Consider the following 12,591-nt stretch of genomic DNA (forward strand, 5'->3'; position numbering starts at 1 on the left):
CAGAACACCAGCAAAAGGCTAAGTTTAGGTTCAAGCTTCTGCAGTTCTAAAAGATAAGAAAGCCAGAAAGTGTCCATTTATGACGTTAAGACACTTGAAAGGAAAACTAAAGATAAGATTACAATCCACAGAAGAGATGGTACTCTCAACTGAGAGTTCCAAAGGCACCCAAAAAAAACAAATTGCTGACCTGGAACAGAAACTCAGACAAGGAAATATCAGATTGACGTGAGTCTTCAGGCTCCAAGACAAGAGAAACTCAGATATTCCTGCCATTGGCTATTAGGAAAATGTTGGATCTTTTTTTCTAAAAAAAAGATTTGGAGTGGTTCTACAGCACTGACCTCCACAAAGTGCATGTCGGAGTAGCTTTTTCTTTGAAAAGACAAGAATCCTCCACAGCTTAGCTGAAAGTTGCTGTTTTGTTCCAGTCAGCACACTCAAAGTTGCAAAACAAGCAATTACATTTGAATAGTTTCAATGCTCACAATTATATTCCTTCTGGAATTCACTTCTATGTGGTCCTCTACCACAACACTCTTATTTACATACAGTGGCTTCCACTGTAGAGAAACACAGACATCATAACTGATTTGGTGTTTTTTCTAACTGTAGTCATTAATTTGACACTTCTAAGGCAAAACTACGATAAGCTTTCAAAAATAGCAAGGATAATGTAGTGTGGAGTTCCACTAAATTAACTATTCTGTGGCCATACAATGCAGAACATTCACTAATGCTTCCATTTCTGGGTCATCAGGCTGAATTAAACTAAATCAAGAAGATTTACCAAGCACTGTAATCCAAGCTTCCTGTGTGCAATTAAGTACTCACTACATAAACAGAATAATCAACCAGGAAGCATGCAAGAAACACGTGTGAGTTTTCCAATACCATGGTTTTAACTACATTTGTCTGAAACTGCAGAGCCTGAGGAAAGTGAAAAATTTCCTGTAGGTCACAATTTGCTTTAGCAGATATATGAAAAACTCCGATAAGACCACAAATGCAAGGGGGGTATCTTTGCTTCAGTTTTAAATGAGGCTTTTCTGTTTCAGTGAAAAAAAATACTGTTAGACTTCAAGTTAACATTTTACTCACTTTGCCTTGCACAAAGCCTTAACTATAGATACAACTCAAAATAATTCCAAAAACTAGGCAATCTCTTCTGTATTCAGGATTATTCCACAGCATAAACTCTTCTCTTTCAAATTAGACAAAAAGCTAGAACTTTCTTGCTGTCATTAAACATACTGTTAATTAATTTCTGTTTAATGCTTCAAGCCATTACATTTGGTAAAAATGTTTCTTATTTTCTTGTGGCGCAGTTTTTCCACAAGAGTGCTATTGCTTTAATCATTTCTTCTTCACTGTTTGTACAGTGATATTTTAAGTCTTAACAAGACTGAAAGTATGCATGTTCCAGTTGTACATTATCAAAACAAAAAATCATGTAGCTACTTATGACAGAGTGTTTCCTGAGGATTAATTACTGTTCTGACAAATGTAGCAAGGATGGAAAACTGTGCACTTAGTAGCTAAAGCAACATTTTTGCTTAGTGCCTTGACAGTCTAGGTAATGGAGTATATATGATCATGGGTTCAATTGCTTTTTTATTGTTAAACTTCTCACTGATAGCTACAAAAATGAATCCAAGTAATAACTGCTATTTGTACACCATAGCTTTCATCCAGGAATCGTTAAAACTTTTTAAAAGTGTACATATACTATTCTGTTTTTTACACAGCAACAGCCATGCCTGCCAAAGGAAAATACCCAATACAGAATAAACAGGATCTAAGACGGAAAGCTCCTAACTTGGAGTCTTCCATTTTAGTCAGTTGTCTACTGCTCCCCCCACAGCTGTGCTCTCCAAAGGCACTACCAGGAATATTTAAGTTTTTACTCACAAGTGTGAATGGCTAAACTTGTGCACTAGGAAAGATATGACTGATATTCATGTGATGCATGAATACCAGGTATATCAAAAATATGAGAAAAAAATGTCCAAGTTACAAAATCACACTAAAAAACTTTTCCGAGCAACATCTGCAGCAGGTTCTCATCATCTGTGTCTTTACTGTGAATGTAAAACTCAGCATTACTAAAAGGCACTATACCATGATCACTACTTAATTAACCAAACTATGTTAAAACTGTTGACAAGCCTGAAACTTGATAGTGATTCCATCTTTACTTCCAAACTACTTGTGGGAAGTGCTACTTTCTTTCTCCTATTTTCACTTTTCCCTAAAGGAAGATGCAGTGTCACTGTTACCTTGGTGAAGGCTCGGTAGCACAAACCACATAGTTCCACCAGGTAGGCCAGAGTGAAGACAGCATTCTGAATTACAAAGCTCAGTAATTTTGAAAAAGGTTCCAGAAGACTCTGCAATGACATGTGTTACAGAAATCAATAACACATTGCACAAAACAGCAAAGAAGCATTTCAACTCTGAAATGCCTGAATGGAACAGCATTATTTTTAGCTCAGAGGCTATCTGGGATTCACACTGTTTTGGGCAAACAGCTGTATCATATGCCTTCATGCTTCTGTCAGAAGTTAGAAACAAAAAGTTAGAAAATAGTTCCACTTGTGACACAGTGTTTATAAGAGATGCTGTATAGTTTATGCAGGAAAACCTCACTGACTTCAGTGGAATTGTACTGAAAAACATCTGAGGAAGCTCATTAATCTTTTTTTTTAGAGAAAAAAAGAAGAAGAGGGGGGAAAAAAAGAGAACATCAAATCTTTAAGAAGATATACATTCACACCCACACAAGAATGTAATTCTACCCCCACTTCACTGTAACCTAGATTCCAAAGCTCCTATCATTCTCCAAACAGTATTGGACTGCACAATTTTATGCTTACATATAATGCTCTCCTAGCCAGGGGAAATGAACACACTCATACAATTGCACAGGCTGGCTCTATCTGAGGCAATAGAATTTTGTCTTCTTGGAACTTACCCTGGTGGCACTAGTAGTAGGTATCTTCAACAAGCAAATCATGATTCTTAAACTAGAGTCTAAAGAACACTGAACATATTTGAAGACAAAAAAGAAAAAGAAAAGAAGTTAGTGCCCTTCTGTGTACATATCTTGCTTATAGTGGTAGCAGCTATGAATAACTTACAAGTGAAGTCTGAAAAATGATCCCTGATGATTGATTTTTAATTACCTTCTCTAAACTGTCTTATCCTTGAACACAATCATGACCCTTCAGTGGTAACATACACAGCATAGGTGCACACAACCAACCCTATTGTATATGTCTATGCTTCTTCTGGAGTATGATATTTTCCCTTACATATTAAGACATCTCACAACCTGCAACATTAGAATATGCCCTGGCAGCTGCTGTTTCAGATTCCTTAAGTTGTTCCTTGTGATGTAATCTTTATTTTAAGTAAATCACACAGGTTACAGCACTGAATGGGCTTTTCAGGATCAATCCATTGTCTTGCCTCACCCCTGCTGTAAACATCTATAATATCAAAGGGTCCCCTATGACCCTCAAGAAAAGAACAGGAGATTGAAAGTTCAAGAGGAAGCCATTGCTTTACTTGTATTTACTAATAATACCTCCAATGAATAAAAGGGAAATCAGAGTAAACCCTACACCTAAAGGTTTTGTGAATATGCCGTTGGAACCACTAAGATCCAATTAATTTGTTTTTATTTATTTCAGTTACATAAGATGCAGCAGATTGGGGTGGCTAGTACACAGAGGGAATGGTTATTGCCTGTTTGGCTTAGTAAGTTAAGCTGAAGGATAATGTCACAATTTGCCAAAATCTAAAGATGTTTCAAGATCTGACTATTGCATAATAGTGCCAAGGAATTTAATATCATTCATGTAGCCAGGTGGTGACAACCAATTTAAAAGACAATGTTATCAGTCACAAGTTTAGATTTTGGATCCCTCAGCCCATATAGAACAACACTTCTATGTACAGAAAAAAACCACAGCAAACAGATTAAGTGCATCAGAATTCCATTTAATTTACTGGAGTCTACTGGAAAGACTCTGAAGTTTTTATTGTGTTTTCTAAAATATACACACCAGGAGATACGATCCTGGTGTATGTCCTCTGAGCTCTGATTAATCAGAGCCCAGAGCTTCTGGATTCAGTTTCTGTAACAATATTCTATCACAAAGAGAACTACAACCTGGTCAGCCAAATGGGCTAGGCCCAAGTCCCAGTAGTCTCAGTTCTCTCTGCCTGTCTTACTACTGTGTACTTTCAGCAAATTAATTAGGTGTTGCTGCTCTTCTTAAGAGTTTTATTTAGTTTCAACCGTTAAAATCAGATGGATTTTAATGTCTAAATACTGATTGTCTCAAATGCAGTATTCTTATCTGACACAGACAGGGCATAGGAAATACATAGGAGAAAGAAGTGAAAAGTACCCCCTGTCAGAGTTGCTGTTGTTACACACAGAAAACATAATTAAAGGGATGGATCAGAGATACAATAAATCCAGTCCTCTGGAAACATCAGCTGAATCATTAGGAAACATTCCCAACAACCCACTCTGATTGGTTATCCACAATTTATGCACAGTTTCAGTACATTCTGACCAATGGCAATATAGCTTGTTTCAGATGCCCGCACATCATACCTTAAGAGGCAAAACACATGGGAGTTTAGTAAGGAAGGTCTGAAACTGATTACTAATTGTGGTCCAGAGGTTGCTGGGGGAATCCATCGGCAAGGCTTCCATGAAGGTAGCAATGTTTTCCAAACAGCGGAGCATCGCACCCCCTGCTGGCAAATTCTTTTTGTTGTTTAAACCCTGGGAAAGGAAATGAGAGCTGTGAACGATCATACACGTGCAGAAATGGTTCCTAACAAGGCATTTGGAAATGCTGAGCTTGAGACCAAATACTGCATGCTTTTTCTACTGTGTTAATGACAGTGTTGTGCTGGGAATTTGAGCTGTGTATGTGAAAATTAGTCTAGAGTTCCTAAAGTTCTGACCAAAGGAAAGCCTAAATGTTACAAGCAGGGTCTTAACTCATAATCTGCTTAGACTGGCATGGTAGTAGAAAAAGCAAAACTCAAAGTATTCAGCAGCAGATTTTTCATGTTTTCCTTTAGACAGTTTCAAAGAAGATACGTTCATTAATATTCCATAGACCATGTATGCTTTTGTGGCTTGTGTCCTAGGGTGAGGCCTGAAAAGACATGAGCAGTTTTAAAGTGATGCCAACATCTTGTATGAGGCAACTGCCATGTTCTTGGAAGAACAGGACACATGCAAGGAACTAGTTCTAGCAGGAGGAAAAATGGCACAGTAGAAATAAGCCAGCTGCACAGAAGTCTGTCACTGACAGGCAGGCAATAGATTTTTTGAATATTTAAGAGAAACCGTCATCAGATAAAATGAAAAGGGAGAACTGAGATGTATGAGTAGAAGTGTTCCTGAAAACAAAAAGCAGTGCTTGGGGAAGGAATGGGGTGCACTACCAGTGGTGAGGACAGCCTAATTACTTCCAGGGAGGACAAAACAAAAATTCAGTGTTTTTGATGAAGCAAGTTTGAACTCATATGAGGAGAAATTACCCTGCTAATGCTAATAAAATTAGCATCATTAACACAGGCAATTGTCAACATACCTCTAACAGCTGGCTCAGAGCAGCGATGGAACTCAGCTCACTGAAGTCCATCAGAGATGTAGCCAAAGTCCGTAAGAAACTTCCATCTGAAATTTGAATGATATTCTTGCACTGGCTGTTCATACAGAGGAACTGAGGGTCAGAATTGCACTCAGGTATTGCACATTACCTTTAATAATGCTCTGGAAGAGCTGAGGGAAGATGCCATTGGGAGCCAGCTGATGGAACACACAACGGAGGAACTGCTTGGCCACACCTGCAGCATTTCCAGGGATCATCATGCTGAAAATGAGGGAAAAGAAAAGAAGACAAAAATTGCATTGCAGATTAAACACTTGTCATTGCTGACTACATGGAGGAAATAAAGATGATGCTATTCTTTTTAATTATGGAATTGTTCAGTTATGAGTGAGACACTCAAAACCAGAAGTGTCCTGATCCTGAAAAAAAGTACAGCATGTTGATTTCATGACTTGAGCTCAACTATGAATAGATTAAAAAATTACATACACATACTTAAAGTATTTGTCTCAATAACTACCTGTATTTTTCCTGATTTCCCACATAGTTTTATTTGTGAGTCATCTGAATTTGAAATATAATCCTGCTCTCACCTTGTGTATTTCAGTTACACATAATAAGGTATCTGGCTTTTCATGAAACATATGAAGAACAGGTAAACAAAAACATTATAATATTCATTTGCCTCTTGCAATTTCCTTCAAAAGATGAAGTACTCCCTAATCATTCATAAATGAATGGTTTAATTTAAAAGCCTAAGTATTATCTATTTACTCATAAATTGCACATCTTAACATGCTTTACAGCTTCACAAAATGAATTTATCCTATTCAGCATCTGATTTACATAATGAGGCATCACTACCAGGGATTCTCCATGGCCAAGGAGGATTCACTTGATTGAATTTATGGAGATAGTTTATCAAGATAAATACTGAACACAGAACCAGTTAGAAAAAGCTGCACTGAAATTGTGAAGACCAAACAGCATCTGAATCTGATTTTTTCCAGCTTTAACACATATGAATATGGGCTCCTGTTTATCTCCAGAAAATACAGGGTATTTCAAATAACTGTAAAGGGCATTTTTTTCCTTTTATTCACAAATATTAAATAACATTTTTAAAAGTTAAATTTTGTTGATTTTAGGGTCAGGGAAGATGATGCTTTAGATTGATTGTTTCACTTTTGTCAAGGTTTCCTTTGCTACCATACCTTTCTGCTTGATTAGAAAAACTGGTACTTGATGCCAACCTGGAATAAAAATAAAAAAGAAATTGAAACTCATTTGCTCTTTTTGTGTGTATGTTTTATTTTTAAGTATGATAATAAAGCGCCATTTTAAATAAATAGCACACATGAATTTTAGAGAACATTTAAAATGTTAACATAAAGATCTGAAGAGCACATAAATTCAGAAAAATCATATTTGCATGACATAAACTCTATTCAGTCTTGCAGTCTCACTAATGCTCAACTGCTCTAAAGAAAAATCTTGCCTCCCTCTAGTAGCACAAGGATAATGAAGTAATGTTTTTGCCCTACAGCAGATCATGGATAACACATTTTTTTAGAGAGAAAAAAAGCTTGCCAGAAGCTGCCTAATGACTGAATAGTTTTTGATTAATGCAGCAACACAGACTAAGCAAAAAGTCTTTGCTTGGTCCTCTAAATTGAGGCTTCCAGTTTCAGATATTGGCACCTAAATAACTAGCCTAATTTCAAAACCACTAATTACCTACAAGCTCTTCCAAAGTCAGATGAGAACTATTGTATTCTCAAAAAATCAGGTCATTTATTTTAGGACCTAAATATAGACTTTAAAGGCAAATATGGGCAGTGAAAATCCTGAACACAATCTTAAAGTAAAATCATTCACTTCAATATGCAGGACATGTAAATGAATAGAATCAGGGCTTACAATATCAATGCAAAACACCTTTAATACCAAAAGTCACTAAAAGGCTGTACACTGTAAAGCCAATATAAAGATGGACACTAGAAGCATCCCTTATATATAAAACAAAATTCTTATTTTAATCTGCTGCAAATCAATATTTTAGATGGTATAAGTTGATAAGTCTAAGGGAAAAGTTCATAGAGCTACACTATTTTATATCTAAACTTCAATGGAATTTTTTTGATTAATGATCCTTTTATCCTGGACTTAGCTGTTGCTCATCCTTGGTCACCCCCTGTTCTGAAGACAGTTTCCTCTCTAATCAACTAATAAAATCCAAAAAGGACCCTAAGGCAGCTCAGTCAAATGCAACAGCATGAACCGAAATTATGGTGATTTTCATGAATTATGCATGACAAGCTGGGGACACAACATACTTCCAATAATGCAATAATCTCAAACTTGATGGTGCAGAGGACTAAAGATTTTATTATCTTCCGTTGTTCTAGCATAAATCAGAAAAACACATTAGAGTTCCTGACTTCAGTATTCTTAGGAGCAATCCACGCTAAAATACAACATATTATTTCTGGTGTGCAAAGCTAATTCTGGGTGAGAAAGGTCTGAAGCTACCACCAAGCAATCATGGCTTTTATTCTGGAATGATTGTAGCATCAGCTGACATTAAGGCACACGAGGATTTCTGCAGAATGTAATGAGACCAATCACATGCCCAATGGACATGACACCTATTTTCCAAAATCTACTGAAGTACAGAAACACAACAATGTAAAATCTTTCTTCTAAAAGAAATCAAAGTCTAATGTTTTTCTCTCCTTTTGAATGTGATAATGCAAGCATGGGGTTTGTGACAAACAAAACAGTAGGTTTCCAACTTTGGAAAAACTTCACCTGACATGAACTAGAGTAAACACTTGGGAACATCTGAAACTGCCCAAAATGTACGGTCTGTATATATTTATCATTACTACTCTAAATATTTTATTGCAAAATGCCATGAACTCTCATCATTGCCTCCACTTTTCAGACCACAAAGCAGAACAGGAAATGGATGTGTTCAAATCTGTACACGTTAGGAACAGAAGTTAAGCTTTTCACAGTTCCTCACTAACTCAAGCCTAAATTTAACCTTCAAACACAGCTTTAATGTTTGGAAAGTTAAATCTCTCTAAAAATCAGTTAAATAAGAATAACCAAGTCAAATATCTTGATTAAGGAACCAGATCATAAATTTAAATGCATGTCAGAGTCTTAGAAACGCTTCAACCTTTAATTGCCAGTAACCTGAACCCAGAAATTTTTTCCCTTCTGAAAATCCCAACAGATGCCTATCTATGCCTGTGGGTACCCAAATAACTTTTGAAAATCTTTCTGTGTATCGTTTAGGTCCTGAAACACCTGGCACTACCTAACTCCTTATTTCCCCTTCTAGGCATGAAAGTAGTAGCTCTATTAAGTAAGAATAAAAGTGCAAAAAGTCTAATTCACTTTCCCTTCTGCTGTTGGATGGGTACTTGGAGCTATACATTTATATATGGCACCATTTGATGAAAGACAGAGCAAGGTACATCTATGAAGCACCTGAATGCTTCTCAGCTTATATTCACTATTTATTTGGCATATTTTCAAAGTAATTCCTTTGTGGGAAGTCTGTTATTGTATTTAGAATTTTTCAGAAATTCCAACCAGCAGGAACAAGACAGGACATTTACCAGGAATACCTCATGTTGCACTGTCATCTTGTGTTCTAAAACAATCAGCTGTCTCACTCTAAAGATGCAGCATTTCCCCCTCAAAACACAGAAAAAGGTAGCCCACTTATCCCTCATCCCTTGGTAATTCATCTTCCAAATTATTTCCTCTCTGTGGCTGCAGTACTGTTGTATTTACAAGAGTCACACAGAATGGGCAGCATCCGTCTAGGTCAGAAACTCTGCCTCCATCAAAGTTAATTAGCAGAGACAGCAGGGAACTGCAGCCTTGCAGTTAATGGAAATAGAGGACTTGAAGAGCTGCTGTGTTTAAATGGAATTGGGAGGTAGAGCAGAAGCAGGGCTGTGGAGATCCATGCCCTTGCAGAAGCCACAGTCAAGCAGTTTGAACTTCAACCTCCAAAAAGAACGTGGAGGAGAAGAGCTGTGCAATGTTTCTGCACGTCTAGTGCTGCTCAGAAATTCATTCTGGAACACCCCATCACATCCATCCCACCTCTGAGGCAAGAAGTTGGGGAAGTGGCCAAGACAGCAACCACACAAAACTCAGTCGTAATGGTATACCTAAATTATCCCATGCACACTGGTAAAAGTAACAAGAGAAAAATAATGGCAGCAAATGTTCAAGATTTTCTGAGAGACCATTTCACACAGCAGCTGGTTTGGAAGACCAATGCAAATTTTCACCTAGCATACAAAATATGGTTGAAAAGCCTGAGGAGTGTCAGGTATACCAATGAATGACCATACCTAGGAGTCAACACTCCTCCAGGAGCAAAGTTCAGAAAAGCTGACCACATTCCTGCATAACTTCTAAAGCAGGAGCCACATAAAAGCGAAAAATTGTGTCAAAGCAGCAACAAGGGGGGAGCCAAGAGAATGCAATTTTTGTAAGGCACACAGAAGCTGTTTATGAGCATTACACTGGAAACACAGGGCCAAGGTACTCTAGTTGTTAACAAAGACTTCAAGAGAGCAGAAGAAAATAAGGTAAGGGAGATTTTTAGAAAAGAGAAGGCTTGTTTCAAAAAGATAAAGTCCTGTCTCAAATTCTCAAATGAAAGCAGACAAGAGCATAAATTCTGACAAATGTGGTATAAAAAAAACTAGGAGGCAGGACAAAAAATAAAACACCCAACCATTTTAAAGAGCAGCGAGCAGGAAGAATAAAAACTAACAGCAGAATTTCCTTTTCTTTCAAGCTTAAGAAGCACACCAATTGCTGCATCAGCCGCTGTTCAGGTAACAAACATAGTAAATAAATAAGGGCACTGTAGAAAATCTGAATTTATTCTTTACATCACTGCTTACAGTGGGACAAGCTGAGGAGATTCCTGACCTGAAATTTCCCTTTGGAGGGTTAAAGGGGAGAATATCAAAGGAGCTGCCAAAAATTGAACTGACAGTGGAAGAAGTTACATAAGAAATTTATAAAATGATGAGTAACAAAGGCACAAGACGGAACCAGATGTTATTCACTTAAGAGTTTTAAAATATACACCTTGGTATACTGAAGTTTATGTAAACACAGTTCCAGGCACAAAATCCTTTCAATCTCGTTGGAGAGAGGAAAGTCCTGAATTTACCTTCCTACAGACTGCATGATGTCCAACAGCAGAGGAGCAGCCAAGTCTGGACTGAGGTGAATGAAGGTTGAGAGCACAACTATGGCCAGGCCAAGTGTTTCCTCATCATATTCTTCAAGAACAGCCCCACAGTCATGGCACCTGCAAGGAAATTTTCAATCCTGATGTTAACGAATTTCAAACAAAGCATTACTATACATAGATCTGTGTACAATTACGTCTTTTAAAAGTATTATTACTTAGTACATTCTATTCCACATTTATTTAGAAAGACAATGTAATTGTGATCTTTCTATAATTAGTGACAGTCCATAGATTTCAAAGATTAATAAAACTTCTCACTAGCTACAGTGCCTGTTTCTTTGGTGACAAATGAAAAACGGCAACAGGGCAGGCCCTGTTTTGGGTCCTTCATTGGTAATTGTACTCCAGCTCCCTCCTCTATGGGACTGTATCAGTTTGCACTGTCCAAGAGGAGTCTGCAGCAGTCTGGCCCTCCACAATGTGAGCACAGCCAATTTGTGCAGCTTGGGCTAAGGCCCAGGCACCATGGACACAAACAATGACACTCACAGATGATGTTAAAGAGATGGAACAATTTCACACTGCCCTTCCTGTCAGTCATGAATTATGAATAACAAATTTTACAATTAGAAAACAATGATCTGATTGGTTCCCACAACAGTTACAGCTATTAAGAAATAAATGAAAAGACCTCTCAGGGGCACAGAACCTTAGATGTCAGAAAAGTCTCCTTTCCCAGGGCAGATTTGCTGCTGAGTCACTTATCCTTCCTGAAATGCTCAAAGACAACTGATGAAGGTCTGAAAAGGCTCCAAAATGTCTAATTATAAAGGGGATGTCAGATCTGGGAGAGATGAGACAGGCTTTCACAAACTATGAAAAAGGCAAACCAATGTGGGAAATCGGCTTATCTCAGCCCATTAAGGAGGCTGCCTTAATTTGATCAATCAGTTGCTAATGACTCCAAGTGATTGTGAGATTTTAACTTAATGGAATTGAACAGGCAATTTTCTTACCTTTTTTTACTGAACATAAAGAAAATATGGCAACAAAGTCATTGAAGTCAAGCCCAGCTGGTCTGTATGTTAATAGGTAGTGCATGAGCTTTGGTGAAAAATGGCCGAGGGAAGTGCCACAGACCAGACTAACTTTGGGATGCTTCACTTTGTTACACAATGAGGTCCACTAGCAGTCACAGACTACACAATGGCCCTGTCTTTCTCCAGTGATCACCCTTGCATGTCTGTCTGTCCACTGGACTGAGCACACACAGGAGCTTGGGGTTTCTCTTCCCAGGTTTTGAACAAATGAATGCATGGCTCCCTGCTGACTGCTTTACTTCTCTATTAAATGAGTACATTTCTGTTTAACATTCCCTTTACAGGCATTTTAACCAAACAATAGAGGTTTGCAAAACCTTTGAGGATCACTGAGTATCAGCATTAAAAAAGCTATGTGGAATACACATGATGACACATCAACTGCTACTGACTTCAACAGAAACCCAAAGGAATTTTTAAATGGAACTTCTTTTTTTTTTTTTCCTCTCAGAAAAAAGAGGTTTCTGATGGATCACAAGGAACCCTTGATTTAAAGTAAGATGGAAAATGCTTCCCCTGACCTCTGTGGACACACGATAGCCTGAGTCATCATTTCACCTGTGCAGAACCATCCAGATCCTACTGAATTGAAAACATATCT

At 37.6% G+C, this 12,591-nt stretch overlaps 1 protein-coding gene across 10 annotated transcripts in view; it reads right to left on the reverse strand.

Moving 5' to 3' along the window:
* The window catches only part of UNC79 (unc-79 homolog, NALCN channel complex subunit), a 108,290-nt gene that overhangs the window by 24,041 nt on the left and 71,658 nt on the right, over positions 1-12,591 (reverse strand). For all 10 annotated transcript variants that reach the window (XM_074542438.1, XM_026791224.2, XM_014264467.3 and 7 more), the window contains 7 exons: positions 10,867-11,007; positions 6,863-6,901; positions 5,797-5,909; positions 5,628-5,713; positions 4,631-4,804; positions 2,975-3,043; positions 2,280-2,390 (listed from right to left, as the gene is read on the reverse strand). In XM_074542438.1, the coding sequence (XP_074398539.1) occupies positions 2,280-2,390; positions 2,975-3,043; positions 4,631-4,804; positions 5,628-5,713; positions 5,797-5,909; positions 6,863-6,901; positions 10,867-11,007 (733 nt within the window). The remainder of the gene's footprint in view (positions 1-2,279; positions 2,391-2,974; positions 3,044-4,630; positions 4,805-5,627; positions 5,714-5,796; positions 5,910-6,862; positions 6,902-10,866; positions 11,008-12,591) is intronic.

Source organism: Zonotrichia albicollis, chromosome 6 (assembly GCF_047830755.1).
Source record: "Zonotrichia albicollis isolate bZonAlb1 chromosome 6, bZonAlb1.hap1, whole genome shotgun sequence".
NCBI classification, from domain to species: Eukaryota; Metazoa; Chordata; class Aves; order Passeriformes; family Passerellidae; genus Zonotrichia; species Zonotrichia albicollis.